The 14,807-nt window shown below is 30.1% G+C and overlaps 1 protein-coding gene across 1 annotated transcript in view; it reads left to right on the top strand.

The window, feature by feature from the left end:
• Positions 1 to 6,991: 6,991 nt before the first annotated feature.
• The window catches only part of emp (epithelial membrane protein), a 43,635-nt gene continuing 35,819 nt past the window's right edge, over positions 6,992 to 14,807 (top strand). The window contains exon 1 of the mRNA XM_029311499.2: positions 6,992 to 8,023. Coding sequence (XP_029167332.2) covers positions 7,966 to 8,023 — 58 coding nt within the window. The 5' untranslated portion in view covers positions 6,992 to 7,965. The remainder of the gene's footprint in view (positions 8,024 to 14,807) is intronic.

Below are 14,807 nucleotides of genomic sequence, written 5' to 3'. Positions count from 1 at the left end.
ATCCGGTTTGAATAATCGTTTGTTGAGGAACTTTTTTTCTATGATATTGATTAAGCAATTAGATGTTATTTCCAAGATATTATATATGCGCAATATCATAAATTACACTAATTATAAAATAACCTTACGCTCATCTATTTACATATATAACATTTTCTGATAAAATGCACGGTCATGTTTAGCTTATCACTACAATTAAATTTTGCATAATTGCCTATGTCGCATTCCTCTAATGAATTGTGTTAAACAAAACCAAGGTCTCTTTTTTTGTTCGCTTTACACATCGGATTATTATGAGTTATGCTAATTATATTTACGTATTGCTACAAACTAATCTGCGATGAAATGAATATTTTTAGTGGGAATTGATTTGAATGTCGAATCGAATAGAATATATTTCTAATGGTGTATTAATCATGAATTTGTGCGCGACCTAAAATTTACTTTCGCGTTACGTAGGTACCTTGTTATTTTTATTTCGACGTTTTGCACGCCCGCCGGTGTTTTCTTGAAATCTTTTCTCTTTTTATACCCACGCGTCACTTTCCAGAGTATTGCTCTGAGAACTAGGCCCATCGAGATACTCTGTTGCGGTTGCAAAAGCGCGTGTCTTCGTTAATTATCGAACCTGGTTTTCACCCGACACGTCTGTTCATTTCAATTTGAGCCTCTTTCCTCTCGCTTTTGGCAAATCAAATAATGCAAAATTTCAGTAGTTCTTTTATTAGATTCAATTACGTAATAAAAACGTATAAAAAACTAACACTAAACTTGTGAAAAATATGGCAGCAAAGTACACTGAAAAAAATCCATGTACTTTTACATGGAAATTCCTAGCTCAGAACTGGAAAAGTTACTTGCTTATCACTGTAATTTTTTTTCCATTTGTTTTAAAGTGAAAATACATATTAATGTAAAAATACATGTAAAATATAGGTAAAATTACTATTTTTATGCACAAATTATATGTAATTTTAAATTTGCTATTTTTACTTTATTAGAATTTTATTTATTTATTTTATTTATGACATTATTTTATAGCATTTATACATTACTAACATTTCCTATGTGTAATTACATGTTCAGTGAAATATTTTTAATCTTGAAATATTTAAGAATATATTTCATATGAAATTACATATAATCTGTAATCTTCCATATATCAATATTACATGATTATGCTGGGTCGGAAAAACACCTAGCTTAATCATATAATTTTACATAAATATTTTTTTCAGTGTAAGCTCACAATCAGTTGATATCCAACATTAAATAAAATCAAATATCTAGTTTATAAAATATAATTGAAATAAGAAACAGTAATTGTTTGAACAAATTATACAATACAAACTTTATGTTGTATTTATTTATTTTGTTGGATAATATTTTTTTCAATAACTTGATGCAGACTCGTGACGTGGTGTTTAATAAATGAACAAATATTTCGAATTATTATGTCGAAGATTTTAATTTGATGAGGTGAGAGTTTTTTTCTCAGGCAAAGTGTAAGCACTGGAACTTACATCATCGATGAAAGCTGACTGATAATGACGTATGTATGTACGGTCATGTAATGCAAAGACGCGATCGTACAAACAACAAAAGTGTCGTTAACCCTAGGTCTACTTGCTAATTCTTCTTCACTAAATCAATGTCATAGATGTATTATGCGTGATTAGAATATTCCCTGTTAATCAGCTTTCTCGATATATAATTAACTCTTTTTGATTTTATTTAATTTTATTAAAACACATATTTATATCATAAAAAATAGTTGATATATATATATATATATATATATATATATATATAAGATGATTATGAAAAAATATTTGATTACATTTGTTAATTTTACATACAATTGTACATATAATAATTTGGATGAATATTGAGATTCTGGGTTTTTCAAAATGTACAATGGGGAAAAAGTGCTCCGAATGATTTTGAAAAATGAAAACCACGTGCAGTAATTGAAGAATCGCTTTCGCTGCTGATCAGTGTTTGTCATTCATATAATTCAGGAACGAGGGGCAATTACACGCACTGACGCTCTACCCGCCTTTCTTCCGTTTGTAAATAAACGTAAATAGTGCATTTTAATACTCGAAGCATTTCTGATACTTGAAAATCGCGTCTTTAAAAATAAAACAAGTTATGCAGGTGTTTGCTCTACCAGTATTATCGAGATACAATTCCGGTTATATCTGATCGATCGAATCAATACTCGGATAAGAATTTGTGTTGTTACTAATACATTATACAAGGTGAACCAGAATGATCAAATGTCAGTACAGTCACAAACTATCGAATCTCAATTTACGATTATTCGTCGCGATTATATCTTCAACATTTTTACAAAATCAATCTTATTACAAATTAATTCGTAAAACGGATTTATTTATAAAACAAAACTAAGTATAAATTGTTTTGATGTATATGTTCATTGATTATTAACTGTGTATCGTAGTCGCCAGTAAGAAAGAGAATTAAATTATTAAATTCATAAAACGATCAATACTGGACTAAAAAGATTCTTTATTAATTTAACTCATCTTTTTTAATAATCAATTTACATATATATCAAAATAATTTATATACATAAAATTAATACATTAAAAGATTTTTTATTAATTTAACTCATCTTTTTAGTCCAGTATTGTCGTTTTATGAATTTAATAAGTTTTAAAACTAAGTATTTTAAAATAAAATTAAAACTGGATGAAAATGAATGAATTATGTAATATTATTGTCTGCTCTTCATCTTCGAAGAACATTTATCTGATTATAGAATTCTGTAACACCTTGTATTGCAATTTATCACGATGACCGTGATGATGATTCAACATATGCACATACATTATAGCGAGAGCTAATAATATTACGTTATAATACGTTCGACCAGACATTCGCACCTTCGATCGGTGTAAAAAAAAAAAAGAATTTATAAAATACATCGCATTACGGTATTTGCAATTACAAACGCTTCTGTCTATTCTTTAACGATGCGATAATATTACAGCCGATCCAAGATTGTAGTATAATTAGCGTGGCAATTAACTATTCCACCTCAGCATTTGGCGTGATGTCTCTTTAATAAAAAAGTCGTGCCGTAACAGAGCTCAAAAAGTGAGGCTGTTATTGTGAAAGAACGTCGGCGACTTACAATTAGTTGCGTGTTTCGCCTCGCAAATTATAACGTGGCCGATTGTAGCATTTGTTAACTAGATATTAACCCTTTCAGACCCGATGTCCAATGTGTCTTCTTATTTACTATGCAAAATAATTGCATACATACTCGGTACAGTTCATGGGCGTGTTTCGAACTATCGCTGCAATTTTCATTCGATATTCGATCTGCTTAAGAATGATATAATAAATTAAGTTTAATAATAATAAAATAAAATATACGGTTACATAATAATATGAGGCTAAAGAAAAGATTAAATATTTCTAGAAAGAGTATAATTGATTGTAGTCTTTTATTTTTTTTATGTTTAAAATGATTGTAGTGAAAAATATATTAGAATATTATGTATATAATAAATTATTATTATAATAAATTAAGAGAGAAGAAAATAAGAAGAAGAGAGGAGACATATTAATAATAATAATTAATAATTATTATTACTATGTGTCTCCTCTGTTATAATAATTATTAATGTGTCTCTTTTTTTTATTTTCTTCTCTCTTAATTTATTATAATAATTATTTATTATATATATAATATTCTAGTATATTTCTCACTATTAATAATAATAATTACTAATATGTGTCTCCTCTTTTTTTTATTTTCTTCTCTCTTAATTTATTATAATAATTATTTATTATATATATAATATTCTAGTATATTTTACACTATTAATAATAATTACTGATATGTGTTTCCTCTCTTTTTCTTATTTTTTTCTTTCTTAATTTATTATAATAATTATTATTTATCATATATGTATATAATATTTTAGTAACTAGTATTTTATAATATAATAATATTATATTATAATATTAATATTAATATTAATATAAAATATTATATAATATTTTAGTAACTAATATTTTTCACTACGATCATCTGAAAAATATTGAAGACAATTAAATAAAGAAAAATAAAAATAAAGAAAGAAAAATAAAAGACTACAATCAATAATTCTCTTTTTAGAAATATCATCTTTTCTTTAGCCTCATATTATTATGTATAACATATAACCGTATATGTTATTTTATTATTATTAAATTTAACAGCTCGAATAACGAATAAAAATTGCAGTGATAGTTCGAAACATGCCCATGAACTGCACCGAGTATGTATGCAATTATTTTGCATAGTAAATAAGAAGAGACACATTGGACATCGGGTCTGAATAACTGGTATTATATCAGTTATTTTATGTATGGGAATTACATTAATTGCGATTTTCAAATTGATCAATTTACTCAAGATGTTAATATTTTTCCTTTTTTTTAAATAAATATCGACGGTCAAGTTGTCTAGCACGTTGCGTAACGAGCGTCGAGAACAGCACGTAGGAAATGTCAGGTCAGAGCGAAGAGTATGATGATTAGATAGGATTACTCTCAGTTTTACACATAACGCGAATAATATCAGCTTGTCGCGCGAATTTATCGCCGCTGGTATCTTGATAGCCGTTCTTTGCGTAATACTGAAGTTATCGTCATCCCTCCAAATTAAAAGGATCAAGGTCGACATTATTGCAAATAAAGCCGTCACATCATTTTGCAATTAGGACTAACGAGTTATAAATGATAGGAGCACTCTTTATTTACAATATGCTTGATGTGCACTTGAATCGGAGATAGCAATACAAAGTTCTTGAATCGATGAGAACCTATTTGTCGATATCTGACGATTGTGATCGCTTGAATATGTTCAAAGTTTCATTTCGAATGGAATACATTAAATATATGTTTAATTTTTAAAAGATAATTAGAAAAATTAATTTATTAGAAAAATTAATTATTGATATAATACTTTTAATTCAGTCTAGAGATCTAAAATAAGAAAATATACAAGCAAGACTTAAGAGGTTGCGAGATGCAATCGTACAAGTGCAATCTGCAATTGACAAAGTGCGTATCTTAGAATTTATCGCATGAACTTTTTGCGCAAGATTCGTATAAAAGTATTTGAAATTCGAAAAAATTCTGGGTATTCTTTTATATTTATATGTTTTTTTAATATTGAAAATATCTCGGATGTTATACAATATTTACGAAATTAATTTAATTAGATGCAACAGTCATTTTTTATTTTTTTTTCTAGCGCTAGAAGCAAAAAATAGTGACGCAGAGCAATTAAAAGCGAATTAAAAACGCGATAATAATGTCGAGAATATAAGATCTAAAGGAGAAGACACTCGCAAAAACTTGTAATTTTCCGCATTAACCTACATTTACGTCCTCGATCGCTTTGCTATTACTTGTTCTCAAGTAGCGTTTGTCGATCATGAACTTACTAACGGAAATTGAAACTGGGTTATTTTCGGCGGACCTTTCTCTCTACATCGCAAAATTATTAAATCCAATTAAAGCATTTCACGGTATCATTTATCCGCGTTAACAAAATTTATCGCCTCATTGTAAATTAATATTTATATATAATTATTCATATTAGAGAGGAGTATTAATAATGTTTCATATTTCTTTCAATAAGATTTTAATGCGTGGTTTAAATCATTAAAACTTCAGCTGATTTAAAGTTTTAGCTCGATATTATATTTGAATAATCTTATGGAAAACATGCAAATTTTTTAAAATAAAAAATTGATGAGACATAAAAAAATTCACGCGACGTCTTACCGTCACATTTTTATACTCGTCGATTTCGTTTTTTCTTAACAAAATATATGTATTTCTCAAATTTAAATTTTTAATTTTAAAACTTTACTTTTTTAATACAATAAATTGTCGGCGCTAAATATTACAGCAATTAATTGATTTTTGCTGCACTGAAAAAAAATTTATTTCATTCGAATAAGTATTTAGTTCCATACTGTCAAATGAATCATTTATTTGAAACTAACAATATTTGTATTACACGTGCAGGCAAAGTAGCACTTTGTGTGCGTGTTTTCTGTGCGGAAAGCGGCCGATTTCCCACGCCGCAAGATGGCGGCGTGCGATCGGTCACCTCGCGCACAGAAAACGCGCACAAAGCCACTTTGCCTGCACTTGTAATAGAAAATAGTATCAAGTGCGGAAAGTTGACAATTGTTCACTCGTGTGGGGTGGTCCATCCCCCGCACTCGTGATCAATTGTCAACTTTCCGCACTTGATACACAATATACTATTATTTGTTACTAAATATGTATTAATTTAGTCATTTTTTTCAATGTGTAAAAAATGAAATCCAACTTTGGATGAATTAAAAATGAGATTCTATTTTGTAAAACAACTCTCTTTAATAATAGTTAATTCTTAGTAATTGAAGGAAGAAGTGTCGATATTTCTGTTACAAGCTAGACGTTAATTCTACGGAATGCACAGACAACGAGAAACTCATTTGTAACACTAAATAATGAGTAGGCTGATCTAGAATCGCAAGAGCTCGTGCCTTGAACTATCAAAGTCCGCAAAGCACGTAGCGTTCTAAGTAAGTAAATTACAATGTTCCGTCTATACATTTTCGTCTCTCTTCGCGAAAGGCTATTATTATTTTTCGAAATTGCAGCATCGGGATAACGGGGAAGCGCGGAGAGAAAAAAATTCGCTGCGACGAAGTTGCGCAGGAACCAGGAAGACGAAAGAAGGGGACAAGAAGAAGGTTCGCTGGCGAAAGCGAGAGAGGAAGAAACGCTGGAGCAGGAGGAAAGAGAGAGCATCATCGCGAAGAGGAGGGAATAAGAGGACCGGGAGGGAGCTGAAGAATGAAGGAGCAGCGGCGGTGACTTGAAGAGTTAGTAGTAGTAGTGGGCACCGAAGGGGGCAAAAGTGGAGCGGCAAGTGGGGGCAGGAATAAATCGTTCACCTGGAGCGGGTCGTGGCAAGGATCGCGACGATCTCTCGCCAGTGTCTCGGCCGATCCCGCATCGATCGCACCACGTCGCTCGCATCAGCTCGCCAAGCAAAACCACCAACATTTGCATAGATACGTGCGTGCCCGGGTGTCTCGCTCGATTTTCCATCGATTCCTCTCTCTTGCTCTCTCTATATCCTCTTCTCCCTTCTCCGATTCTCATCCGATCTTCCCGTTGATCCTTTTCTCTTCTTCTTCCACCTGTTCCACCTCTCTTTCTTTCGCCTCTCCTCATCAGCATCCCCTGTATACGTCTCTCGGCTCCCACCTTCCGGATCGTATATGCCTCTACCTTGCCAAAGTGCAGCATCATCACCGGCGGATCGTTCCCACGATCACTGTCGCGGCCAGCAGCGATCGAGAAGGTGCTGCATCCGCCGCGTATATTATATACGCGGATCACTCGTCACGTGCCGGGACCGGATTCGAAGAGGATCGACGAGATCGGCGGGATCGTTGCCTTAAGCGAGATCGTGTGGACGTGAAGGATCTACTGGGCGGGACATGTCTTAGCAAAACGGTTCTTCGAAACGACGACGAAGAGGAGACCCCCAACATCTCCATAATAACGTTCGAACCGGCACACTTACTTAGCGAGAGGACCGACTTTCTCCAGTCAAGCTGTGTTCTTCAGCCAGCAGCTCTTCGAGGTCGCCGCGAGAAAACGCGACGAGGACAATAAATCGCGAAAAATCCTACGCATCGCCGTTTATCGAATGACAATTGGGACGGATCCTCTTTGAGAAGAACTGGGTGTACAATTGTGTGCGGGACGCGAGCCTTCAGGGATATTTCGGACAAGAGGAGACGTCGCGAAAGAGACAGCTGCTATTAACGGGGACGCGGAATTTGCATCTCGCGCTTCCTCCTTCGACGATCTCGTGGTGCTGTGTGATCTCGGGGTGAACGCTCGGTGAACGTCGGAGACGTCAGGATGAGGGTGCATCGCGGGATCTGCGCCAAACTGCAGGGCGGCTTTCTCAGACGATGGTGTAAGTAATTTGAACGAAATATATATATATATATATACATGGTGTCCGGTAACTAACGGACCAACGATCACAAATGGATTCTTTGGGAACGATTTTTTCTCAGCGAAAACGTCGAAAAAGGTCATAATTTTTTACAACTTTCCAATATTTGTCATTATGTATCTTTATAGCTAAGCCTCAAATTCAAATTTTATTATAGTAAACTCTACCTGAAATTCAATGAAGAATGTAATTATGTTAGACTTTTAACTCCAAAACGTTTAGTTTTCAAAAAACCCATTTTTTTTCAATCGCTTATAACTCGAAAATTATTGACTTCTCAACATTTTTGATAAAGAAAAATCGTCTCCAAATTGGCCAGAGAATCCGCCCTTAATCATTGGTTCGTTAGTTATCGGACACCCTGTTTATAGATTTTTTATTGCGAGTTTTGGATTGTTCTTATAGAAGAGGTGTATTCTTCGAAAAATCGCTCGCTTTTCAAAAATCTATTGATTGAAACACATTTCTTGTAATATTATACACGCTAGAAAAATTTATTGAATTCGAATACTGTATAATAAATTATTGATTTGAAACTAATAATATTGATTTGATGTGAAATATATTTATTTGATATAAGAAAATACTTTTCGAAACAGACATTTATTTGTTTCAAATATAAATGATTTATACAATATTTATTCGAATTTAATACATTTTTTTTCAATACACAGAAAACTTTCTTTTAGAATTTATCCTGAAAATCATGGTAAATCATAATATGGTTTCAGAAGAATTTTTTTGATTAATATTTTACAATAAAAATATTAATATGTACATATAGTAATTATGTACATAATAAAATTAATTGAACATATTTTATTGTGGTACATATTAATATTTTTTATTGTGGTAAATATTAATCAGACACATTTTTTTAAATTCTTTCAATATCATATTGTTCTACAATTTGATTTCACATAATTTTCAGTAAATTTTAAGAGAAAATTTATAATGAAACACAAATATCATCGTCAACATTTTTGGAATCTTTTCTAAAATAAGTGATTAGTTTGACTGCTGTTTAACAAAATTCAGACAAATGATATTTATTGCCAAAAATAAATTTCTTATATATAAATATATATGAGAATATATATTTATAAGAAAAAGTAAAGTATAGGTACGAGACTTGAAAATTTGAAGTCAAATATTTTCAAACTACTTTTAATTAAAATTAATTATTTGAAAATTATATTTTATACAAAAAAATTCCATTGACTTTGCGATTTTTCGACAGATTTCATTTTTTCTGATTAATATTTGAAGAACGACATTTCGTGCATTTGTACATTTTTACAATGCACATTTATCTTTATTATATATATATATCAGACTTTATTGTTAAATAAAAATTGCATGATAATCGAAAAAGCGCATCACGCGCATACATTCGTGCATTTAAAAACGTTCGCGATATATAATGCATACCAAGTTTGCAACTTTCGCGGTTAAATCGTTATAAGGTGACGATAATTGTCGACGTTGCAAATCAATCGACCAGACGTCATAACATTTCGTCTTTGAAAAAGAATAATAAAATCAATCGTGAATCAGTCGGAATTCAGTTAACATTCTTTAGCGTATTCGGAAGTAAAATCGTGTAACTTTAATGGTCCAATTAAATTTCTCATACTAAGAGTTTCATTGAATTTTTAACGATTTATATAGTATCAATAAAAAAATAAGTATATACACGGAGAGAATTTTCTCTTTTAATTTAGTCTGAAAATTATGTTCATCGTGGGACAATAAGGTATTGGAAGAATTTTATAAGAGCTTCTCTGATTAATTACATATCACAATATAAAATATTAATATGTGGTATACTAAAATTAATTAAATATATTTTATATCGTATTATTAATATTTTTTATTGTGGTAAAAATATTTAATCAGAAAAACTCTTATAAAATTCTTACACTATCATTTTGTCCTACGATTACCATGACTTTAGAACAAATTCCAAGAGAAAATTCTCTCTTTGTATTATATGATCGAATTGAAAAAAATTCCGTGACGTAAGAATGGAAATATCTCTGTAACTTATATAAAGTAAGTACGGTGGTTTTACAATAGCATACACTGAGAAAAAAATGTGTTAACTTTTGACTAAACCTTTCAACTAAATATTATTTTGTTAATTGAACATATAAAAATATTTAAATTAAATGTACCATATTTTAAGTCTAACAAAACGTAAATTTGACTTAAATACTAATATATGTTCACTTGACAAAATAGTAATTTAGTTGAAAGATTTAGTCAAGTTAACAATTTTTTTCAGTGTACAATACAAGCTTATATCAATAATCAATCGGCAGTTTTGAGTCATTTTTTATAATTTACATTCGAACAATAAAATCCTGCTGATTCACACTTAATTTATATTAATCGAGATTTCCGCATATAAATCCCGAGTGATCTCAGTGATCTGTGATTAATTTTTCTTCTGTCCATTATTATATACTTCATCACTTTTTCAATTTCTATTTATCCACCGCTTGCTCGCGTAATATTTGTGAAGGATCACTTTTTTAAATCATCTTTCTGCGTCATCGTGATGCATGTGCTTACTTCGCTCGCAAGCATGAATCGAGAGAGATGTCTGAACCGGCCGAGAGGCTGCGATTAACTCGATCATGGCGAGTAATGTCACGGTTGCAGCCTGCTCTTAATTTGATTCAATGGATGTGTCATCGCGTGCTCGACCACACTGAATCATTGCGGTTTATTTAGCGCGGCATTGTGTGTAGCTTCGTGTTTTTCTCTCCCTCTCTCTCTCTCAGCTAGTAGTACAAGCCCTACGTCGATGACGACATTGTCGTTGTCTTTAGGAACCTGTTGTCACCTCACGCACATTCGCGTATTCGTGCGGGCGTCCCGTTCGGTTACTTTCACCTCCTGGCCCGAACTCCTCGAAAATTCCTCGGGTTCGTTGCACCAGTACAGACTGACGCGACCGAGCCGATATAATTCCGTAAATTTCTCACGATAGTGTTGGAAAAATTCGCAATAATTTAGTTAATTTTTATAAGGATTTATTTCAGTACTGTCAAATAAATCATTTATTTGAAACTAATAATATTAATAATATTTATTTAATATATGATATATATAATTATAAATATATTTAATATATATATATATATATATATATATATTTATTTAAAATATATATTTTTTAATAAATAATAATAATGATATTTATTTGATATGAGAAAATCCTTTTCAAAACTAATAAATATTTATTTGTTTCAAATAAATGATTCATTTGACAATATTGAACTAAATATGTGTTAATTTAACAAATTTTGCAGGGTGTCTAGAGAAATCCTTCAAGTCCCTGAAATGCTTTGGAATTTTAATATATGTCCTTTAAAAATATTTTCGTAGATCGAGTAAATAATATTTTATCTTACTTCGTAAATAATGCATAATGTATTTTTTATTATTCGAGATTCGGAGTCTAAAAATATGTGATAAGTTATTTATAGATTTTAAGCGAATATTTATGATAGATGTATTAATTTTTATTGGAATCCTTGAAGTCTCTGAAATGTTCTGGAATTTTGTCTGTCCTTAAAAAATCCTGAAAATGTACTTAAATTTTTTGTAGATCTTTGATTTTATTACTTTTAAATATTCAGCTGATTGTGAGACTATTCGAGTAAATATATTTGATCTTCGTAAATAATCCAAAAATATGTGACAAGTTATTTATAGATTTTAAGCGTTCAGATATAAAATAAGAAAATATGGTATCGAATATTTAATACATGTATTAATTTTCATAAACGACTAAAGTCGATATAAATTGTACGTTAATGAAAATTAATACATGCATTACAAATATTCGATATATATATATATGTAACACATTTTTGGACTCTGTAAATAAAAAATACATTTTGTATTATTTACAAAGTAAGATATATTTTTTGATTTCTTGTACATCTTGATTATACTGTTGGAAAATCGTACAAATGTCTTCAGAATGTCCTCTAAATGCCCTTAAATTTTATTTTCAAATTTTACTAGACATCCTGAAAAAGCATTAAGTTATTAATCCCCGCGGAAATTATGGAAGCTTTTAAAATGAAGTAATGTGTACGGAACATGACTGTTAGTTCGTTCTTCTAGTATAGCAAATAACTTTGTTCCATGTGAAAATAAAAAATTAATTTTTGCGTATCGAAAAGAATTATTACATTTTTTTCTTTATAAAATATTGCCTTGTTATAATTAATTTTTATAGCAAAAATAAATTTTTTTTTTTAAAGTTATTTTATTTTTCTGTTCACGAAATGACGAATTATAAATATGGAAAATTTGTGTTTTACGTCAACTCTGTCAGGTTTCTTGTTATTCATTCAATAATATTTGTCGTTCAATAAGCGCAGAAATCATTCTCATGTATCGGCAGCATTAGCAAATTCTCATTAACGTTATATATTAATTTCAATCTTTGCCATTACATATTTAAGAAAAAAAGAGAGAAAGAGAAAAAGGAGAGGGGATAAAAAGAGAGAAAAGAGACATCACGATTGAAGAATAATTCTGAGGAAAGAATCGTTACGTTACGTTCGCTTTTATCATTTCTTTAACCACATAGTGATGTAACGGACTATTTTCATAATATTCTTCCGGAATCTCTAATGGAATTTTATCTTTACTTTAATTTCAAATAGGGGACGCGATAAATGATAAGTGATTCCATTGAATTCTCACGAATCAATCACAGAAATTCTGTGACTAAAAAAATGATCGATTCAGTTATACTATCTTTCAAATTATTTATCATCAAATAAATTTTTCTAAAAATTTTCAAAACGCGTACATAAAATTAAGATAAAAAATTGATGTAATTTTCCTTTTGTTCACAAATGTAAAAATATATAAAGTAGAAGTAAAAAAGACATGTAATAATATCTTTGTTCTTTTATATAATTAGAGAAATCGTCTCGAAGGAGATCTTATTTTTATTCGATGTTTTTCCTTCAAAATAACACAATTATCCTTAAACCGACCGATTTCGTCACGCGAGACATAAATACCGATCGTTTTCATCGCTGCACCAGTTATCCTCGTCAAAGCAATGAATTAATTAACAAAGGTCTGCCAGACGAGTGCAACTATAAAAGACCGCGAGACCGCGTTTTTTTTTGCACGTGTCAACCAAAGTGCGAAGTCGGTCTTTTGTATATCGATTCCGTTTGCAAAAATATTATGTATAGATGAGAGGTCGATCGATCGATCGATCCATCGATCGTCGTTGAAGTCCTTTGCAATGACTTAACAATAATGATAATGATGATGGAAGAAGAAGAATGCGTTACGAGTCCGCAGGAATAATTAAAAGTTATTCTAAGTATTGTAAACAACTGATACATCTTTCTTTCTCTTTCTCTCTCTCTCTCGTGAAAGAGAGACGCGTTATTTGCTTGCCGGAGGATGAACTTTGCAACTATTAATGTTCATGTCGGCCTCGGTCGGACTACCTATCCTCAAACGAGTTAGCAAAGTGTATCGCATATCTGGTATCCTAGTATCATCGATGTTTTTCTCCAAGAACGTTCCTATACATGCATATGTAAGGCATTCGATACTGTTTTTACGTGATCGATACTTCGACGACATAGTTCTTTGAGCTCTTGTACGAAGCTTAGAAATCTTTTCTTTTAATAAATTATATATATAATTAAAAAATATAATTAAACACTTTTTCAAAATAAATGTACTTAATAATAATTTTTTAAATCTTACTTAATAATAAAGTTTGTAAAGATGATAATTTGCTTGTAAAAAAACTAAAGAAATTAAGCGAATAATTTGGTTGCGCTACTTTCGACGAATTTTGGAATGTTGTTTTCTCTATGATAAATATTAATTTATTTAATATAAGAAAAATATTTATACCGCCAACCAAAATGCGTATGCTAAATATTTTGGTTCCAATCAAAAAAACAATTTTTTTAGTGTTCAATAAATACATCATATTATACAATAAGTTGTAACATTATAAAATTATTTAAGAATTTTTTTAATAAGAAATAGAAAGTTTTAATGCAAGAAACTGTAATTTATAAAATTTGATATGAATTATTTTTTGCTTCATTTATGTGAAAATGGAATTTAAAAAATGAAATACCGAAATAATGAGTTTTTTGCACACTGAAGAAAAATTTGCCAACTTGATTAAACCTTTCAACTAAATTTTATTTTATTAATTAAACATATATTCAATTTAAATGTGATACATTATATATATATTTAATTTAAATATAATACATTATATATTTTTAATTTAAATATAATACATTATATATATTTAATTTAAATATAATACATTATATATTTTCAATTTAAATATAATACATTATGTATACTTAATTTAAATATAATACATTATATATTTTTTATTATTGAAATATAACATTAAATACAAAACGTATATTTGACTTAAATATTAATATATGTTCAATCGACAAAATAGTATAAAATAGTAGTTTGGTTCAAAGGTTTAGTCGAGTTAATTTTGTTTTTCAGTGTCTAGAGATGATCAATGCTAAAAAAAGATGCTCCTGGCATTATTTCTTATTATTTTTTATTATGCTATCTAATACTATTTGCTTGTCGTACAAGTGACACGCTAGGAGCGAGTAATATCTGAGACAGGCCCGGCGTGTTTTACATATTATGTGGTGATATTATGTGGCGTAAGAACAGGAAGCACTCTTAT

Source organism: Nylanderia fulva, unplaced genomic scaffold (assembly GCF_048542155.1).
Source record: "Nylanderia fulva isolate GAGA-0341 unplaced genomic scaffold, ASM4854215v1 Scaffold4, whole genome shotgun sequence".
NCBI classification, from domain to species: domain Eukaryota; kingdom Metazoa; phylum Arthropoda; class Insecta; order Hymenoptera; family Formicidae; genus Nylanderia; species Nylanderia fulva.
Note: the sequence above shows the minus strand (reverse complement) of the source record. Positions and strands in the feature narration are given on the sequence as shown.